The following is an 18,422-nucleotide window of genomic DNA, read 5'->3' as shown; positions in this document are numbered from 1 at the left end:
GAACGAGCATGTGTCTTGTTTCTACGGAATTCGACCAGCCGCTTGGCTGGCGTATCTAATCATGCTCATGGGCAACGCTAAATGCAACGCGTCGGTCAAGTTTATTGTCCGTTCCTGAGCGATTCTCTAACAACGCTCTGGAAATCATCCTCCGACTCTTGTTTCGGGGCATCTGACTAACTCCTGATTATATAGATGCACGCACATCAGACTATATATTGCCGGCCGGTAGCGTTGGCCTGCGTTTCACCCATTTCCCAGGAGGGCGGCTCTCGTGAAGACGTGTTTCCAGCCCCAAGCGCCAGACGCGCAATTGTCTTTGCTTTCGCCTCTCGCGCCCATATAAGCCCCTGCATCTAACTCGGTGAAAGGCAAATATTTGCATACGGAGATGGGCTGCATCTCTTCGACACAAGCGGATCGTAGTCATGAGGAGAATCGTTATCCAGGACCATGTCGCCTTCCGAGAACAATAACAAAGCGCCTTGTTTCGTGATTTGCTACACCGCCCGTGCTGCCGCCATGGTAGGTGAGCAACCTATGTTGTACTCTTTCATGAGACATCGCTTACCCATTCGCTTAGCAGTGATGCTTTTGTATTCGTCTGCCGACGAGTGAGCCCCTGGAGATATCGCTCGGTTCGTTTTAAGAGGTCCCTGGGTCGAGGCCCCCCCGTCTCGTCTTCGACCGGCCTCCTATCGTAACTGGACTTCCTGCCCTGTCGCAGAGCGACTTTTCGTTACTGGTTAACGTTTCTGCCATTGCCATAGGGTATCTCACATGACCATGACAGTTCCGCCCATGATTCAAGGCGCCAATTGTGCAACCTCGGGATTCGACCATGCTAGCCCTGTGTCCCCACCTAAATACACGTCCTACAATCAGCCGGTTCTGTCACATTATCTGGAACCAGAAAACCCCGCCACTTCCGGCTTACCAGTACGCCGGTCTCGAGGATCCCTCTTGCACCGCCTCAATGGCGCTGTCGCAGCCGTCATCGCGGAAGGCTCCTGGTGGAAAGGGTCCAAGGACGCACCGCCCGCTGTCCAAGGAGCCTCAAGGACTACACCGGGGTATATACTGCTTTCAGATATAGGTTTTACGGAAGCTTGCGGTACCCGAGCTGCGCTGCCCCATCCGCAGGCGGTGTCCGTCACTCGACCCGCGAACCTTCTGTCATCGTCACGTGCACTTTCTTCTGCAAAGCCACTCATCAGTATCGAGCGAATTTGTCCTCGTACCACATCTCCTTCCTCTACCAGCCCACGTTTTCCTACGAGCGAAAGCCGCGCTGTCGACTTGGACCCAGCTGGAGGATTCGAACACTTCGCTCTTCGAGACTGCATCGCTGAAGCGCCGAGTCCTACGATGCGCCACAAGTTGCATCCCAGCGGATACTTGGCAGACGAACGCCTCATCGCCGCCCCTCAACCGGTCAGTGCCTCCACACGGTACACCCACGACTCTGGCTATGCCAGCATAGCACGTACGGACGCACTCGGGCTCGAGCTCCCAGGTCCATCGCGACTGCCCTTCACAGCAGAAAACATAGGATCCCTCGATGCCAATCGCATAGCGGAACAGCGATACGAGGAACGCATGGTATCCGTGCACGACCCACCCCAGTCGCGCTTCAACGCGCGCCTGCGCAAGCTCTCACCGCCCGCGATTCGACTCCGCTCACGCACGCCGCCACTGACGTGTTCGTCCATGCCAACTACTTCCACGGACGCTGTGCACTGTGCGCAGGACGACAGTGATCGTGGTGACGTCTCGACGATATACTACCCGCCTACTGCTCAATTACCCGAGGAGGTAGTGCGGGGCCAGTCCCCGTTGCCGCTCGACATACACGTCATCCCAGGCTTGAAGACCGACGGACCGCCGTTTATGCACGCTGTTGCACCCCTAGGAGGATACGTTTCGCACGCGAGGGTTCAGGCAGAGGGTCCAGTGCGTAGGTGGGCGGAGAGGCATGCTACACTGCCTAGTGTACCACACGAAGAGCCCCAGGTGCATTCGCCCCAGGATCCTCCGCCTGTGCACCAACGGTATGCAGAGCTTCCTTCGCTGACGGCCATCCCTCCCTTGCGGCTTGGCGAACACCCGCCGGCATACTCGCCACCTCCAGCGCTTGTTGCGCAGGACGCTTGGCCGTACTTGTTATGGCCCTTGCAAGATGCAACGGACGAGCACCCTCCAAGCGGAGCATTTAGCACCTCGAACGGAGAGAGGTCGCCTGTTGTGCAGGAGAGCTGGCCCTTCGCGCCGCCCGACTTGTGTTCGCCTGTCGACACGCGGGCGCCGTCATTGCGCCTTCAGCCCGCCCCAACGCAGCTAGCGACACCTGAATCATCGCCGGTCACCCCGCCTCGGACCCCAACTGCCCCTTCCCCCACAGCCGCTTACCGCATACCGATGGCCGACGATGCGCCAGCATACGACCCGTCCCTCTCGCCGCTCGAGATACGGTTCGAGGGTCCGCTGTTCGTGGAATGGGATGAAATGGCCGTACGTTGCGCGAATGCAGTTGGGGACATGCGCTGGGTGCGTCACTCTTCTCACATTATCGTGCCCCATCCGTCTCATGTGCTAACAATGATACACGTAGGTCCTCGGCTCGTGCAGGGAACTAGCTCTTCATGAGACAAACGCCCTCATTGAAGGACTCGTGAGAGCGGTGCTGGCAGTGCGCGACGCACTAGCAGATGCTCCCGACGACTTGGCTGTTCTGAGAGAAGACCACGGGCGCGAGTGGTCGAGAAAGTATGATATGATTTTGTTTTCATGCCGTCGGTAAATGCCTCCGGTCTTTGTACCTGACATACCTGCTGACATTGTGATCTTTGTAGGAACATAGACATGCTCACCCTCCAGGCCGAACACGTCCGCGACCGTCCGCCGCGGATCAACAAGCTCAGCGGGCTGCTCGACAAGCTTTGGCGATACGTCGAGAAGTTTGAGGACCTCGAGCGCAAACTCCGCGTAAGGTCCCGTTCTTCTGGCCCATTGCTTCCCGTACTCACTGAGCTGGCGCAGACTATTTACGACCACGTCCGCATACTACACCTCCACACACGCCTACGGCACTCTCGCGAGACTGCTGCAGCCGAGGTCGCGTCCGAACGTGCACGGCGGCGAGCCTTCAGTGACGCGCACATGCACACCCGCGACAATCACCGCGAGCTGCGCGAGGAGATCCGGCGGGTGCGAGACGAGGCTTGGATACGGAGGGTAGTGCAGCCGCAGCGCGAGGTGCAACGGGCAGATGCACTCGGCGAGCCCTTTGCGGTGTGACTTGCAATGCCAGCCTCGGGAGATGCACGAACCGGACGAACTGTGATGACTGGACACGACCGTAACGACGTTTGAGATGTATAATTACCTCTTCTGCATCACCTAGAACCCTACACATGGATGTCTCTATCGCAATCACGACCTGCTTACGACCAGAGCTGACATATAGCTTTGTGCACAGCTGTGATGTTGAATTCGAAGACCGGGCGTATGCACGCCGATGGATTTTAAGTGATGTGGTGTAAGACTTACAGTGATGCACCAAGGGGATGTGAAATGATGTACAATACATGTATGATGGATACAATGCTGACTTTTTCGTTGCGATTGTGAGGGTAGATATGCAATCACTGCAGCACGACAACCAGTGACCAAGAGCTATGCCTTGCGCAATACCCGACTAGCCTTGATCTACGGGAATTCTCGTAACGCGCAGAGAATTTTTCTAGTAGTAGATGGGTGGGTAAGGACCCTGCTGATCACTGGGTATCTGACCTATGACAAGCGTCAGAAATGGATAACTATATGCGACAAACCATCATGGGACGCACTTGGACTGCTGCTGGGACGATATTTTCAATTTCGCGACCTGACCATCCGCATCCTGAATCTCAACCTCAATCTGATCCGCATCCTCTGCAGGAACAAGCTCCTCCTCTCCCTTCGCAGCATCATCGAGGTCCATGACCTCGACAAACCACTTCGCACCCTCATTCCAGCCTGCGTTCTCAGCTTCGCCGAAGGGCGAGCGACCCGCGGCATTCTTGATGTCAATAAGGCCGACGCCGGGCCCGCCAGGGAACTCTACGAGCTTCTGCGCGACGTTGAGGTGCTGATTCAGCGCCGCCCAATGGAGCGGCGTCGACTGGGCATCGTTCTGCATCGAGAGCAGCGACGGCGAGACGATGGGCAACAGATAGTCGAGCACGTCTGTTAAATACCTTGCGCGGGTCAGTTCTCCACAGGCTGCGGTGACCGAGGCGAGACTCACCTGTGTGTCCATTCGCACAGACCATGTGCAGGACGCTGTTCCCGCTGCCGTCCCGGACATCGTTCAGCGACTCCGTGCTAAATTTTTCCACAAATTGCTGTACGTCTTCGAGGTCGCCATAGCGGCAAGCAAGCAGCACATCGTCTTTTTCTTCTTCTGTTGGGATGGGCCTGGACATGGTGGGAGTATAAATGAGACTCTGGCTCGGACCTTGCCGAGAGCACTTTTGGCGAGCGCTTAGTGCCTTTCGCGTCATGTCCGGTAGACCAGCCTCTCCAATCCCGGAAGTATTATCGTTCGTACATTTATTCCAGCAGGATTTCTGCCTTGTGAGTTTCGTAAATTCTCGCAGAATTATCCCTACAGAATAATGTAACGAATAAGGTCATCATGCAGCGGCAGCTCTTATCTCCCCCTCACGTGCGAGTTCCACGACGCGTTCTCGCCCTGCACGAGATCGATGGGGGACGTATAATGCTGCGCGAACGGATGTACACCCGCCTCCAGGTCGTCGTGGCGCATCGCGAGCGCGCTCGGCGTCATGGCGGCGACCATACCCTGGACAGTGACGCCAGTCTCGAGGCGGCGGTTCGGCGCGAACATCACGGGCGGGACGTAGTCCCTGAGCTCGGAAGAGGCCTTCAGCGGCGACTCAAGTGAGAGCGAGAACGATAGCTCGCTCCGCGCACGCTCATGCGCGTCTGTGTCGTCGATGTGCAGCACGCTCCGCGGCGACGCGTACGAGTCCATGTGTGGTGCCGCTCCAGCGCGGCTGCGCAGATGTAGCGAACGTGACTGCAGCGAGGCTTGTTTCAGCGAGTACTCGTTGTAGATATTTCGTGGGAAGAAGATCTGCGTTGAGTGGAGTTGTCAGGGCTGTTCGGAAAGCAGCAAGTAGGTGGACGTACAACGAGTGTGATCGCGGAGGAGACGGTGACGCCGACGCCTGCGAGCATCGAGAGCAGTTCCGTCCAGATAAACTTGTCGTTGATGTGCTGGTGCGGTCGGGCGCCGTCTACGCCGAGAATGATGAGCGACACGCAGAAGACAAATCGCAGTGCGATGCGAATAGTCTGTCGTCGCGAATTAGTACTTATTTGCTCGGGACAATAGGTTAGGTGCTCACGTTGAGCTCATGGAACTTGACGAGACGCATGAGCGTGTTCATTTCCACACCATCAGACCGCTGCCGCAGGAGCATCAGCACATGTATGGTCCTACTAGTAGCACATTCTCGCACTCACCAAATTCTCTATAAACTTCGGGAACGTCCATAAAATCGGCGTGAACCATACGGTAATGCACAGACTACCGAATGAACCCGCAAGGAACGTGTACGCCTCGTTCTACACCGCGCGCCGCCATTAGCAATCAGCGCGTCCAGATGCGCTTACGCGTCCCACAATACGCACCTTGAGCGGATCTGAGCGGGTGAAAATGGTAACGAGCGGCATGTAAATTATGGAAGCCCCAGAACCGACGATCCAAATTTTGAAGTAGCCGCTCCTGAACCAGTCTTGGCCGGCGCGACCTGCGTTGAGAAGGAAAAGCCAAAAACAGAGTTCTGCAGACGCGTGTTTCAGAGAGGCGCGAGCGCGGCGTTGCCAGTGCGACGTACCCTCGAGATGTGTGACGCTATGCTCGCGGAATTACGGTAAGAGCTAAGCCGCGCGAAACCGGTCGTGCACTCACAGCTCAAGGCTCCAGCCGACGGAGAAGACAAGGTAGAGCGGAAAGATGGCGTGCTGGTACTTCTTTGGCCAGTCCTGCCACGGTACTGGCTGGACTGTATTACGGTGTCGGCACACAGCACAATGTATGATGTCACGAGCACTTACTGCCGAATCCTGGAACGACGGCGTAGCCCATATCGTACTTGATGGCGGCGAAGCCGATGGAATATATCGCTATCAGCGGTATTGTGATAAGGTATGTGTACTGCAGCTCGCGTTCAGTATCATACCAGAGCAGTGACGCGTCGGTGCTTACCGTCATAATGCGCTTGAAGGCCCCAGACTGGTGGCTATGGCCCCACCTATGCCACAACGTATCAGCTTCCACGACAGCCGAGTAACGGCGTGAACGCACTTCAAGCACTTGAACCGATCGTACCGGTAGAGATGGTGAACAAGGAAGATGCCCAGCTACCGGGCAACGAAAAACGATCAGCATCTGTCCAACGTTCCCAAAAATCGCGTACGCACCAAAGTGGACAGAACAGCCCACACGAGCAGCGTCGGCGGCGTGCTGTGTGACATGCTTCTTGGAGCCTCCTACGGTGTGTCTGAAGGGCGTCGTGGGTGCCTGCACAAAGCCGGTGGAGGCTTGGACATGCGAGGGAAAGAGACTAGGCCTGTGCGAATGCACCGGGGCACGCATGTTATATGAGGATATCCGAGATCTTAGCAGGGTGCGAGAAGATCAGAGCTGATTGATAATTGACGAGCCCACAGTGAACCATATGGTACCTCCACTCGCGCGTCTGACGCCTGTGATGAGGAACGGGCATGACATCGCGGGACCGTACCACCAGACTAGGCCATCTGCATTAGAGTGGAGATCGGGGTGCTGCAGGTGTCGGCCGCGCAAGCAGTTACAACGGCAACAGCTGTCGGGCCAGTATTGGGGCAGCCTCTTCTGATCCTCTAGGGCCAAGCATACTCTGCTATGTCGCAATGTAGTCCTAAAGTTTTCAGCAAGGCTCTTTGATATTCGGAGATTTGGTGCACCTTGTCAACAAGTGAACTTTAGAGCATCTGGCTAGATGATTTTAAGCACAGCCTCGTTGCATCAACCTACGGAGCAGAATGGACAAGTAAGCTGTTTGTGACACAGATTTAGAATGGAGAGCATAAGGCTGCTCTGGCTAGTCGCTAAGCCGCTCCACATATCACGCTGACGAGAGAATGAGGGGCAGTAGTGAGAAAGCCGGACTTTCGAGCGTCTCAGCTAATATTTCTAAACTAGGCCGATGGGCGGGCATCATTGATGCGCTTTGCCTTGATTTTGCCCGGAAGCAGTCGGTCAACGTTCCGCCGCAACGTCCGCCGCAACGCGCACATTCGGTAGCGCGAAAAAAGGCATAAGGGCCGGCTAGAGCACAAGCACTTATGATTGGTCTCACATGCGTTTACCGACTTGACTGGAGACGCAGGGCGAGGTTCACAGTAAAGACGTTTTATTCCACAGCTGCCTACATCTACACAGACTATGAGACAAAGATAATCCATCAGACTGACGCTCAACCCGCTGACAAGCATCCTGCACGACTGAAACCAGCGCGCACGGGAGGCAAGTCAAACGTCCTCGCGGCCACACCCAAGGGCGGGGCCATGTGCTCGGTATGACGGGCGAACGCGAATGTCATCGACTGGATTTGGAGGATGTGGCATGTGTAAACATGCGAGACTCGAGTTAGAAACTATAAAATAGATCCTAGCTGAGTATGTTCTGAGGAAACAACGACGTTGGGCACACAAATTTATACGGCGAGTGTTTAGGGCAGGGCGGCGCGGAGCGCCCGCGAGAAAAGGCGGGGCTTTGTGGCGCTTCGCTTCGCTCTTGCGATATGCGCACAGTCGCGGTCTTGCCACGGGCTCGCGTCTGCATCCAGGCCTGACGGCTGCCTTTGGGCCTTCCGACAGCGTGCATAACTTTCAAACTGAGCTCAACATCGCGCTGTGTCCCCTACATTCGATCCGAACGGCCGCATCGTACCTCATGCCGGCGCGTTTGAAATGACAAGACAGCAATCCAATCAAACGTGTGACCAGCATCGCCTTATTGACAGAACCTAGATGTACTGCTACCCAGCGAGCCTGTTGCGTTGCCTCTTTCTCCGCTACCATGACTGACAATCGACGGTTGCCGTGGCTGCCTTCGCTTCCGCCACCTCCTGTATCGCCACCACCACCAAGGTATGTTCCTTATGCTCGATTTATGCACCACTGAAATCCATTAAAGCCAAAAAGCTACCGCACATGTGAGGAGTCTCGACCCGCGTCACCTACCGACACCATTTCTGGCACATCACACACCGGCTCAGTGTACACCTCGACCCCGAGCAGCTCTGCAGGACAACTGCCTCGCTATGGAACGGACGACGTGGTACTAACGTGGCGTTCTAGTGAGCCGGAGCCTACTATTCCGCAAAAGTGAGCATGTCGCACTTTGGCTCGAAAAGCCTAAAACAGCATTGTGGCAGCGTGACGTACAGCTTCTCTCAGCTAACCTACCGGTCGATGCTGCTCCTTCCTCCCTCGACTTCTTCGGACGGCCGGCCGCTGTATCACATCTCAGTCGAAGTCAACTGTTTCCGCCCGGGGTCACACATCACGGTCATACGGCGCGGCGGGTCAGAGAGCGGGGCGTACGTCGGCGAGTACGAGTGCGTGTACCTTCATGAAAGCGACAATTCAACGATGTAGCCTAACGTTTTATATTCCTAGGATTGGCTTGCCGGCACGGCTAAACAGAGTGACCATTGGTCCGGTCGCCAAGATGCTGATGCGGCCTGTGCTCTCTTGGCATCACAACGCGGTGCGGCACTTCGTCGTCGTCGTTTCTCACAATGAGCTCATTGGAACTGCCGCTTCAGGTCCGCTTTGAGTCACCTCGCCTCCGCTGGAACTTCGACGGCATCGATCTGCGGTGGGATCCAGAGATCTCGGCACAGACTCCTAAAGGGCGAACCTTCAAGGTCTGTACATCTCTGCGATATGTCGAGCGTGCTCCCAGAACTGTCGCAGTGCACGTGTCCTAACCCGGCGAACAACAAAGCGCTACTCCGCCTCGCGACCTTCCACCCTCCGGACCCGTTGCGCGCCATAAGTGGTGCGCGTCCGATGGCGATGCTGACGGTCGAGAAGGAAGGTCAGCTCCTTATGGATCACATCCTCATCACGGCATTGCTATTGCAGCAGGACAGCTATCTTGTTTCCTAATCAGAGATCTTGGCTGCATCGAACTCGTTGTACTGCGTTGGTTCTGGAGCATAGCTACGTTCCTACGAGTGTAATACAAGTAAGGCGCGTAATGGACAAGGCACTTGCAAATTAGGAGGCATAGAAAGTGACGGTGTCACTTTCTATCAACCTAGGTTTGTTCATCCTGATTATATAGATATTGCTAGCAGCTATCTAACCGCCGAAACGGTTCTGGCTTGATGCTGCACACATCTAGCGCACGACGCCCTTATATCTCCTACAGACCGCGAACGCATCCTCAGAACTCACTTATGCTACCAAATGGCCTGCAGAGATACATGTTTCTCTCTGACCCCACTCTCTCCGGCGCTGCTAAGGTAAGCCACAACCTTGTTATGAACCCCAGGCGTAAATTAACCTGCTGTGCAAGCTATTGCCACACTCACGTTGATCTCGATCGGCCTCCCTGGTGCTGTCCACATTTAATATTGTGCTGGCTCGCGACAGCGAGTTGCAAGAGAATGTCGTCCCTCCGCAGCACACAAACTCAACAAGTGTTCCCAGGACGCTTTCTACGCACTCAGACACAGAACCGGCCCTGACGTCCGGAACAAGCGCACTGGCACAGCCCGTCGTGCAGCCTTGGTGAGTACACGCTCCGCAGCATTTCAGGCCAGCCCAGCTCAGTTGCGCCCACAGGACGGCGTACAGCTTTTCGCAGAATATGCATCACACCATGCTCCTGCTTCCACCACCTAATGCTAGAGACAGCCGTCCACTATATCACCTTTCGGTCGAGACCAACTGTCTCCGCCCTTGGGCGCTCATCACTGTCGTCCGGTGCGGGAGCTCGGGGGAAGGGCTCTACGTCGAAGAGTTGGGGTGCGTCTCCGCGAGGTTTAGCAGATGCAGGAATTGCTTGGCTTACCTGTACGCACAGGATATGTCTGTTTGTAGACCTGCGCAGTCCATCGGCTCAGTTGCGAAGATCTTGACCAGGCCTGTGCTCACATAGGCTGACAGTAAAGTGCACTTGAACAATTTCCGTGCGTGGCCACGCCCGATGCTGATGTGTCGACCACAAGGAAGGGCCGCTGCGCCTGCGCCGGAACTTCGATGACACCGTGCTGTATCGAGACCCGGACCTCAATGCTCTCACGAAAGGTGAATGCAGTTTCCTGGTGAGTGATTTGATACGGCGCCAGACGGCGTGCAACGCTGACTCCCGGACTCAAGTGTAGCGCTCTCATCCAGGGCAAGAAGACCCGCTCCATCCGCGTCGCGACGTTCCACCCCCAGACCAGGCATTGCGCACTGCGGAGGGGTCCCGTGCAGCAGCGATGCTGAGCGTAGAGAACGAAGGCGTGCCATTCAAGCTGATGGACCACACATATCATTCTTGACGTGCTCGCTGTTACAGCAGCACAATATGTCACTGGCTGGTATTATTCCCAGTGGCGGTGACCTTGCAGATACAAATGACGGAGGCTCGTAGCAATATGTGTGCATTAATTACCCCTACCCTACCTATGAACCTCGCGTAGAGAGACGGATTGTGTCCATTCGATTGTTCACGACTCCGCATTTCCTTGCGTCTTCAGTGGGATAGTACTGTAGTGCAAAGATTTTCACAGACGATCTACTGATTGGCTCTAGATAGAATCACGAATGCTTCAGCGACTTCAGCTTCACTATGTTCTAATTGCCCGCAAAGGACACCGAACGGACTTTCCACGGGACAGTAAAGAACCTAAGGCTCTTTTGAGCTATCTTGGCATTTTACACAAATTTGTACAGCGAGAGTATGTGCCTCGGTGGTACATAAGCTGTCATTCTCTTTTCGCCTTTTCTTAATCAGTAAGTAACGATAGTAAAGGGCGCTTACTGAAAGTAAGTAAATCGTCTGCGCATCGGTAAGAAACGATAATAAAGGGCTGCTTACATGAGTCAAGATCTATGACTTTCCAACTTTGCTAGATGTCCCGCTATCTGGGATTCTCGACTGCCTCCTCTCGAAATAATCTCGCACTATGGGGTAGATAGAACACTACGAAACCTGAGCGTTCGTCTTGCGCGGCGTGGGCCAACTTCGCCTGGGGCCGGGGGCCAACTCCGCAGTCGGCAAGCTGGGTAAACTCGAAAAGAACCAGGGACGAGGTTGTGGTGGATGACAGGGACAGAAACGAGAAGCTCAGGAGAGCCATACATGAGCTACAAATTGTAAGTGACTATACGATGATGGTCAACTTAGGTCCTTCGACGTCGGTCCGTAAACAGGTCCGTCCGTACGAAGAGGTCGCATATGACGTGTACCGCTTTAAAGACTTCTAATGTCTGCCCATGTCGGCTGCGTATGGATCCCCCATCCTGCTCGGGGTGATGCCTGTCAGGCTAAAAGTGCTCATTGAAGTGAGGTAGCTGCATCACCGTCGTTGGCACACGGTTCCGGCTCCGGTCGACAACACGGGATCGGCTACTTTTCATGCCGTCTCAGGTAGCGGCGCATGAAGGTATCTCCACCGCTCCTCTGCCTATGAGCGGAGGAAAGTCGAACGGCCATCTTCATTTCCATTTATCCTGTAGATTGAAAATAATGCTCTTACCCATGCCTGTCCAAAATCATCGGCAGAGCTGTCACCCTCGACGTATGCGGGAACGAGGAATCGCATCGGAGTGATTGTCAACCTACTCGGTAGTCGTCAGGGACGCGTGTTCAACGTTCAGCACCGAGGTGGAACGGTGATCGGTACTCTAGAATGATATCCCGCGCAAGGCGTCGGAAACCTGGTCGGAACCGGAAACCCAGCACTGAGCAGACAAAGAAGCTCGTGGTGTACAACACAAAGTGAAGAGAGTGTGCGCTGACAAAAAGACGACGCACGCTCTGCGAGGATTGGGTGTTCTGCGTTGGGTCGGACACGACTAAAACAGCAAGCAAGTAATCTAGCGAGGAGCTAGTCAAGGTCGGATGAAGGGATCCGCGGATCCGATTACTGCAGATCGGATCGACCGGAGGTGGGCAAAAACATCGGCATCATGGGAAAGCGCGGCCAAAGCCAACTTCAAAATTGCAATATTCGAGGATTCGAGGAGCCATAAGGCTAGACTACTAAAGACTGGACAAGTATACAGCGTTGCTCGTGTATGTACTAAGGCTAGATACTCAGAACAATACATCCGATAAAAATGATATAATTCCGCAAAGAAGGAAAAGAATGCAGTATTAAAGTTATTGGGGCCCCGCGGTACTGCCCGATGCGATGTCGCGTAGTACCTCCAGTGCGGCGTCTGCCATCCGATACTCGGTTGGATGCTTCGCTGATGGTGGGCGTGGTACTTACCAACGAAGGGTAGCTTTGTAGCGAGCTGCTGAGTGGAGTTGATGAGCACATTGAATGCTTCTCGCTCCCTGGAACCGGACTGGGATATGCCGACGAGGAGCTCTCGGTCGTTGCGGATAGCGTTCGCAATGATGGTGAAGCAAAGCTAGGGGGTGGAGTCAATAACATGTACGATGCCAAGTAGCGTGATACGCACACCGAGCACGGACTCGAGCATCGCGTAGTCGTCGTCCTTCAGGCTTTTCGTTAAGCCGATGACCTCCAAAACGACAGACAGCGCTTTCTGCCGCGACTCCATGTGATACGTCCCGGGCATACGGTGCAGCTCAACCTGCGCGGCAAGGGCGATGATGATGCAGACTTTGAGACTAAGGGCATGCTCAGGGTCCGAGTATAAGCTTGTCTGGAGCATCTGTGGATAGAGCACCGCGACGTGCGATGTAACCTCCTCAATCGTCTCCCAGTACTGAGTGTGCCACTCCGACGAGAGCGCTGTGTGCTCGATAATGCCGCCAGAGGACGTCGCTGCAGTTGTTTCTGCACGCATCCGGCTCAGCTGCATGGCTTCTCTGAGCAGCACCAAGCTTTTGCAGCGCATCAGGACTATAGAGTGCTTCGCGAGCCAGGGCTGCATAAACTACGAGGCGCGGTGAGCCAACAATTCCTTGAGACGCCAGCCGATCACGCTAGTACTTACCGAGAGTAACTTCAGTTGTCGGTTATATTCCGCATCAAGAAATGGGGGATATGCAAGGACCATTTGCGCAAAGTTATCACTGTAGATGAAGTGCGCGATGGTCGTGACATGTTCCTTGGTGTCATCATCGGGCTCCTCGAGGGTCAACACGCCGTCCATGTGGGGAGGAGTCACCTGCATGTTGTTGGACACAATCACATGAGCCGCCTTGATCAGGTACTCACGGCCAACCTCCATTCTTTGGAGGTAGAGAGTGTACCAAGCAAGGAGGTGGTAGACGATAACCAAGGTTACTGGGTCTGGTGGGTCGTTGAGTGAATTCAGTATTGCACTGTGTTCAGCTTCTTCATCGACCACCAAAACATCGGTGTTGGTATGGGCGCGCCACAACAAGCTTCCCAGCAGCTGGGCGGCATGGACCACTGAAGGATGGACAACCCGCCCAGAGAAGTCGCCATTTCGGATTGCGTTGAGCTTGGATTCCCGGAGGTGAAAGCCCAGCTGTATTTGATGCTTCAGGAACAAGCAACGCCTTCATAGCAAAAATGGTAAGCATATTTCGAGAGATACCGTGGTGAACCTTACAGCTGGAAAGTATTCTGGCATATCAGCTCGGAACGACCACCGGGTCGAGGGGAGATACTCTGAAGCAGAGAACGAATGAAGTTCTCAATTGTAGGCTGCTCTCCAGGGGAAGATGACCGATCCGATTCCGACGACGAACTTGAGCCGGAGGATACGAGCGACAAAGAGGCGTGTGGGAACGCGCCTGCAGCAGAGATCAGCAGGCGGTATTGGCTGTAATGTACGTTGCTAACCTTGCTGCGGGAGCATCGAGAACGCCGGTGATGGCTGCCATGAGGGTGAGACGTAGAACGTCGCTGCGGAATCGATATCGTGGCCAGTGAACTGAGCTAGTCGCAGGTCCTGCGACTCATATTGAGCGAGACGTTCCTCAAGCTCACGGTTGCGTAATATAAGTGCGGTGGTGATGCTCTGTCGTATTTCCTCCTCATATTCACATTCATGCTCTTTGCCTGCCGTATGGCAAGTGTTGCAATACGGTCGTTTCGCATCGCATTTCTGTGCCAGACATCAATAGTAGTCATGAAGTCGAACACCACGCCGTATACCTTCTTCTTACGCCTAAAAAACAAATTGTCAGCGAGTATGCGGAACAGGAGCTAGGACCGTTCGGTACCTGCAAGGCAAACATGCAGCTCCCTTCTGGAGGAGCGCGCTCCTCCGTTGGGAGGTGGATGTGTTGCTATAGGCACACTCCACTGGCTTGCGTGCTCGTAAGCATGGTCCACAAATTGGAGACTCTCCGTCGCAGCGCTGAAAAACAATCAGGTGAGGAATTGCTTAGAGATGCGGAGCATCTCACCATCTTTCTCGCCCTGTGTGCGGCTTAGTGAGCGGATAACAGAGCGCGGAGTGAAAGGACGGCAGACCTGCAAGCCAAGCATGTTCGAGTCATGGTGAAAAAGGGATGCTAGAGGAGTTTAGAGAGCTGTGGGCGTATTCTATGCACTTGCTTTTTCGCTACGAAGTGGGCGACCTGAAGAAACGGGGCGTTGCGGCGGTGACCATCAATGTTGCCGGCAGGTCCCTAACGGAGTCTAGTGCAGGGGTGCGAAGGCAACATTCGCCAGCCAGCAACGCTTGTCTGCCCGCCGCGGTTTCATGAAAAGGGCGGTCTACTCGCTTATTTCCGTCTAATGCTGTAGTAGCAATGTCGTCTCCGTGCAGAGAGCAGCAATAGTAAGTCCGCGAAATCCGGAATGTTTCCGGCGGTAAGCGGGCGCTCTTTGGGCGTTAAATTAGAAGGCGCTAGGAAGCGAGCAGACGCCAGGTTTATGTTGAGTGACCGATTCGCGTCTGCCATCCAAGTCCTCTCTCATTTTCTGTCTCCCATTCGCCATTGCATGAGCCACCATGAGCATCAGTATTTTGGCTAACACGTGAGCACGACTGTATGTTCCTCGTTACCTCGTCAGATAGCAACTCGGCCAGCTCTTTACCTTCCAAAGTATACTTCGGTCCCGTAGAGCCAGTGGACAAAAGACATGCCCGCCTTCAGATGTCGAGCTGTCACGCGCCAGTTAGGCGTTCAACGGAACGCTCTGCTAATTCATCTCACCTTGCCTTTAAACTTCGATAAGCGGCTAACGGGGAGAGGACACTAGTACTGGTGCTGGATTCTCAGATGGGGTTATGGTATTGAACTCAGCGTGATCTAGGACAAGAACCGAGATAGATAACTTTTCTTCCCTACTGCTTTACCTTTTCTCCCCCGAATTTCTGCATTATGCAACCATGGCTAGCGGAAACTCTAGTTCGCTGCTTTTTTACGTGATCTCAAACGCTCAAGTCTGGGTAAGTTACATTGCCGCCGGACTCATACCAAGATAACTGCATCCACACACACAGAGATAGCACAGGCCGAACTCATAGTCTCCGCATCATAAGATCTTACAAAACTATCCTCTCAACCTCTGCCCTGCGCCTGAATAGCCCGAGCGGCGCTCCAGAAGCCTCCATTGCCGTCTCCTCTGCGAAGACACCGAGGCGCGCCGAGTTCGGATGCTCTCTGAACATCTGCAGTGCAGACCTCTCGAGCATGAGACCCTGCCGCGCCGGGTCAGCAAACCGTTCAGCAACGGCCACAAGCGGGTCCTTCAGTCGTAGCTGCACATGTTCGGCCTCGGTGTAGGTCTGCCCGTGTGTTCTCGCCCCGCCTGGGCCATAGAATATCATCTCTCGCGAGGAGGCGATGGCGGCATACATGCCAAGGACGAGGGACATGAGGCCGTATAAGAGCAGGAGCGCGATGAAGATATAGAGCGGGCCAACCTTGTATCGGCTCGCGACGCGTTGAGTGAGGATCTTCCCATCAGTCGACGCGATGGGCATGAGGAGCGGAGACGCGAGGGCCATCATCGCGAAGGAAAGATTCTGCGAGAGCAAAACGCTGAACACATTACTCGAAGTGTTCAGGTCTGGTGTTAAGGTGGACTTGAGGTAAGTTGCCAGATTGTCCGCGTAAGCATAGTCGAGGGCAGCAAAGAGAGCAGACGTAGTGTTGAAATTGGACATGACGGGTTCGGAGACGAATGAATAGGTGCCTAAATCTTCGGAAGCTGATGAGGAGTCGGCTGAGGTATACGACATGGAGACATTGTATGCCGTGACGGTGCATCCAGCGAAGTAGTAAGCGAGTTCGAAACCGGAGATCGAGTCCATGTACCATCCAGGCGTACTCCCAATCGGAAGTGACACCGAAAGCCCGTCGGAACCAAATCCGAAGGAGACGAGAGCACCAAACGGATTTAAGTTGGAGTTGAGAGGATATCCCCACCAGCTGTATGCGGGCTGGGTGTCACCGAGCTTGTTAGCTGTGACGTCGTACTCCTGAACACTCGAACTCCCGTTGATGTTAAACGTACTGTTCGACTGTACGTTGAGGGATGGGCAAGCAACCGTACTCGAATAAACAGTGTCCGTAGTACAACTCAGCACGGGCTGGCAGCTTGCGGAGATGGCGAAGGTGTTGAAAGTTGCGTTCAGCACGTTCGTTGGGGGAGACGCAGAGACGAGTACCGCGTAGTCGTCGACAATGATCGATCTGAACTTTGTGCTCCCGTTCTTGACTGCCTCAAGGCCCTCGTTCATAAGCGAGGCGTTCCCCCACCGCTCGACAACACCGTGGACATTAGGAGTGGCGAAATGGGCGCAGTTTGTGTAATTCTGAGGCCCAGGAGGTAGAACCGCATTGTTATATGTCATGGTGAGCGCCGGACCAGGGCAAACGCTGAGATCAATGTCGGAGCCAAGGTGAGGAAGGACCTCCGGCGAGCTATCGTGGATCTCGGTGTGTACGAATGCTCGGGAGGTGCTGTGCATCCAAATATCTACAGCACTGATGATATTGACGCCATCGCTCAGCTAACGTTGTCCGAGCAAGTAGAGACACGTGCATACCTCAGAGCGTAGGATGTAACGAGCATCAGGATCACAATTATCATCGTGAATAGCAGCATTGGAGCCGCTTTAGCCCTCTGCCCACGTCGTAGGCTGAGGTATATCCCGGATTCGTACACGCTCATGAGAGACGGAGACGAGCAGAGCTTTATGAGAAGTCCATATTGAGCGGCCGTCGGCATGTCTTCAATTCGACGTCCCTCTTGTACGCGAAACCAATCTCTAGCAATTCCCAGAGCAAACACACCGATGACGACAGGTGTGGTAAAGGGGACGACCTTCGTCTGCAGAGGCAGGAGTCGACGTCAGTCAGGGAGTCTGCTGGGCCGCTTCGAATTAGGCATGCTCACCGCGACCGTGGCAATCGTCAGGCCATACAGAGTAGAGTCCAGGTTGACAGTGCCGTCAGTGTTCTCCGTCGGGGTAGAAGAGGAACTCTCGAGCACGACAATCGCCCCGCTGAACTGCTTATCTTCGCTTGGTAGGTGGTCGCTCACACGGCGGGTGAACAACTAAAAGAGTAAGGTCGCAGCAATGGCGAAGCTGCATAGTGCTGCGGCAGAGGCAGGGAGCCATACCATAGAGCGTGGACGGCGACGTCTGCCGTAGGAAAACCCATCGGACGCATGATATGCAGACCTTCCTTCGCCGTTACGACGGCTTCCCCACTTTTTCCCTCGTATTCTTCAGTATCTAGGCGTGCGTATTCCGGGGATGGTTGGAAGGACATCGGACTCGAGCTCTGAGAGGTGAGATAAGTGTCAGGATTGGGAGGTGATGACTCCTGAGAGGAATGCATGGTGGGCTCCGGGGGCCTCTGCGCCTCAGTCCCACCCATGAGAAAATACATGTTGACGCACTAGGACCCATTTGCGTTCGACGAGATGACCGGGATCGAACGTTGGAGGTTGACAGCAATGCCATCTCGGTTAGATATTATTCCTGGCATGTGATGTGGGAAAGGAGTTGAATTAATCTACCATGCCCCCGTAACTCTCTACATAGCGTCTGGATGACTCGAAACCTGTACTGCAGAATTGGGCTGCTGTGGGATTGTGCCAAACTGAAACATGCGACCAGTATGGCGTTCATCTGTACGATCATTCTGTTCCCGACGCTAAACGTAACCGGAGGAGACTAGTGAAAAGGCTATTGACTGCAGGGACATACCGATTCAATGTAGTGAC

At 54.5% G+C, this 18,422-nt stretch overlaps 8 protein-coding genes across 8 annotated transcripts; 4 read left to right on the top strand and 4 right to left on the bottom strand.

Moving 5' to 3' along the window:
• The first annotated feature begins 2,398 nt into the window (after window positions 1-2,398).
• On the top strand, window positions 2,399-3,401 carry PHACADRAFT_260206 (uncharacterized protein). Its single transcript, XM_007398336.1, has 4 exons — window positions 2,399-2,547; window positions 2,612-2,796; window positions 2,853-2,985; window positions 3,040-3,401. Exons 3-4 carry the CDS (start codon window positions 2,863-2,865, stop codon window positions 3,295-3,297), a joined length of 381 nt encoding a protein of 126 aa, XP_007398398.1. The 5' UTR covers window positions 2,399-2,547; window positions 2,612-2,796; window positions 2,853-2,862; the 3' UTR covers window positions 3,298-3,401.
• Window positions 3,402-3,830: 429 nt separating this feature from the next.
• PHACADRAFT_260204 (uncharacterized protein) lies at window positions 3,831-4,518 on the bottom strand. The gene has a single exon (XM_007398335.1). The coding sequence runs from the start codon at window positions 4,298-4,300 to the stop codon at window positions 3,836-3,838; it is 465 nt and encodes a 154-aa protein (XP_007398397.1). The 5' UTR covers window positions 4,301-4,518; the 3' UTR covers window positions 3,831-3,835.
• A 109-nt stretch (window positions 4,519-4,627) lies between these two features.
• Window positions 4,628-7,187, bottom strand: PHACADRAFT_260202 (uncharacterized protein). Its single transcript, XM_007398334.1, has 12 exons — window positions 7,018-7,187; window positions 6,515-6,971; window positions 6,377-6,432; window positions 6,278-6,323; window positions 6,127-6,226; window positions 5,981-6,074; window positions 5,907-5,923; window positions 5,701-5,852; window positions 5,533-5,634; window positions 5,415-5,474; window positions 5,197-5,361; window positions 4,628-5,140 (listed from the first exon to the last, which is right to left on the bottom strand). The coding sequence occupies exons 2-12, from the start codon at window positions 6,665-6,667 to the stop codon at window positions 4,694-4,696; spliced, it is 1,392 nt and encodes a 463-aa protein (XP_007398396.1). The 5' UTR covers window positions 6,668-6,971; window positions 7,018-7,187; the 3' UTR covers window positions 4,628-4,693.
• Window positions 7,188-8,281: 1,094 nt separating this feature from the next.
• PHACADRAFT_260199 (uncharacterized protein) lies at window positions 8,282-9,448 on the top strand. Its single transcript, XM_007398333.1, has 4 exons — window positions 8,282-8,675; window positions 8,737-8,827; window positions 8,886-8,987; window positions 9,037-9,448. Exons 1-4 carry the CDS (start codon window positions 8,449-8,451, stop codon window positions 9,229-9,231), a joined length of 615 nt encoding a protein of 204 aa, XP_007398395.1. The 5' UTR covers window positions 8,282-8,448; the 3' UTR covers window positions 9,232-9,448.
• Window positions 9,449-9,949: 501 nt separating this feature from the next.
• On the top strand, window positions 9,950-10,616 carry PHACADRAFT_198135 (uncharacterized protein; the record flags this gene model as incomplete). The annotated part of the gene is made up of 4 exons (XM_007398332.1): window positions 9,950-10,095; window positions 10,237-10,259; window positions 10,303-10,394; window positions 10,455-10,616. 4 exons carry the CDS (start codon window positions 9,950-9,952, stop codon window positions 10,614-10,616), a joined length of 423 nt encoding a protein of 140 aa, XP_007398394.1.
• A 703-nt stretch (window positions 10,617-11,319) lies between these two features.
• Window positions 11,320-11,544, top strand: PHACADRAFT_98742 (uncharacterized protein; the record flags this gene model as incomplete). The annotated part of the gene is made up of 2 exons (XM_007398331.1): window positions 11,320-11,433; window positions 11,491-11,544. Coding segments are annotated over 2 exons (168 nt in total), but the record flags the coding sequence as incomplete, so codon positions are not given.
• A 715-nt stretch (window positions 11,545-12,259) lies between these two features.
• PHACADRAFT_125635 (uncharacterized protein) lies at window positions 12,260-13,786 on the bottom strand (the record flags this gene model as incomplete). Its single annotated transcript, XM_007398330.1, has 3 exons — window positions 13,252-13,786; window positions 12,751-13,191; window positions 12,260-12,699 (listed from the first exon to the last, which is right to left on the bottom strand). Coding segments are annotated over exons 1-3 (1,116 nt in total), but the record flags the coding sequence as incomplete, so codon positions are not given.
• Window positions 13,787-15,574: 1,788 nt separating this feature from the next.
• Window positions 15,575-16,182, bottom strand: PHACADRAFT_260198 (uncharacterized protein). Its single transcript, XM_007398329.1, has one exon. The coding sequence runs from the start codon at window positions 16,165-16,167 to the stop codon at window positions 15,727-15,729; it is 441 nt and encodes a 146-aa protein (XP_007398391.1). The 5' UTR covers window positions 16,168-16,182; the 3' UTR covers window positions 15,575-15,726.
• Between the last annotated feature and the right edge of the window lie 2,240 nt (window positions 16,183-18,422).

This window comes from Phanerochaete carnosa (assembly GCF_000300595.1).
Source record: "Phanerochaete carnosa HHB-10118-sp unplaced genomic scaffold PHACAscaffold_7, whole genome shotgun sequence".
In the NCBI taxonomy this organism is placed as follows: Eukaryota; Fungi; Basidiomycota; class Agaricomycetes; order Polyporales; family Phanerochaetaceae; genus Phanerochaete; species Phanerochaete carnosa.
Note: the sequence above shows the minus strand (reverse complement) of the source record. Positions and strands in the feature narration are given on the sequence as shown.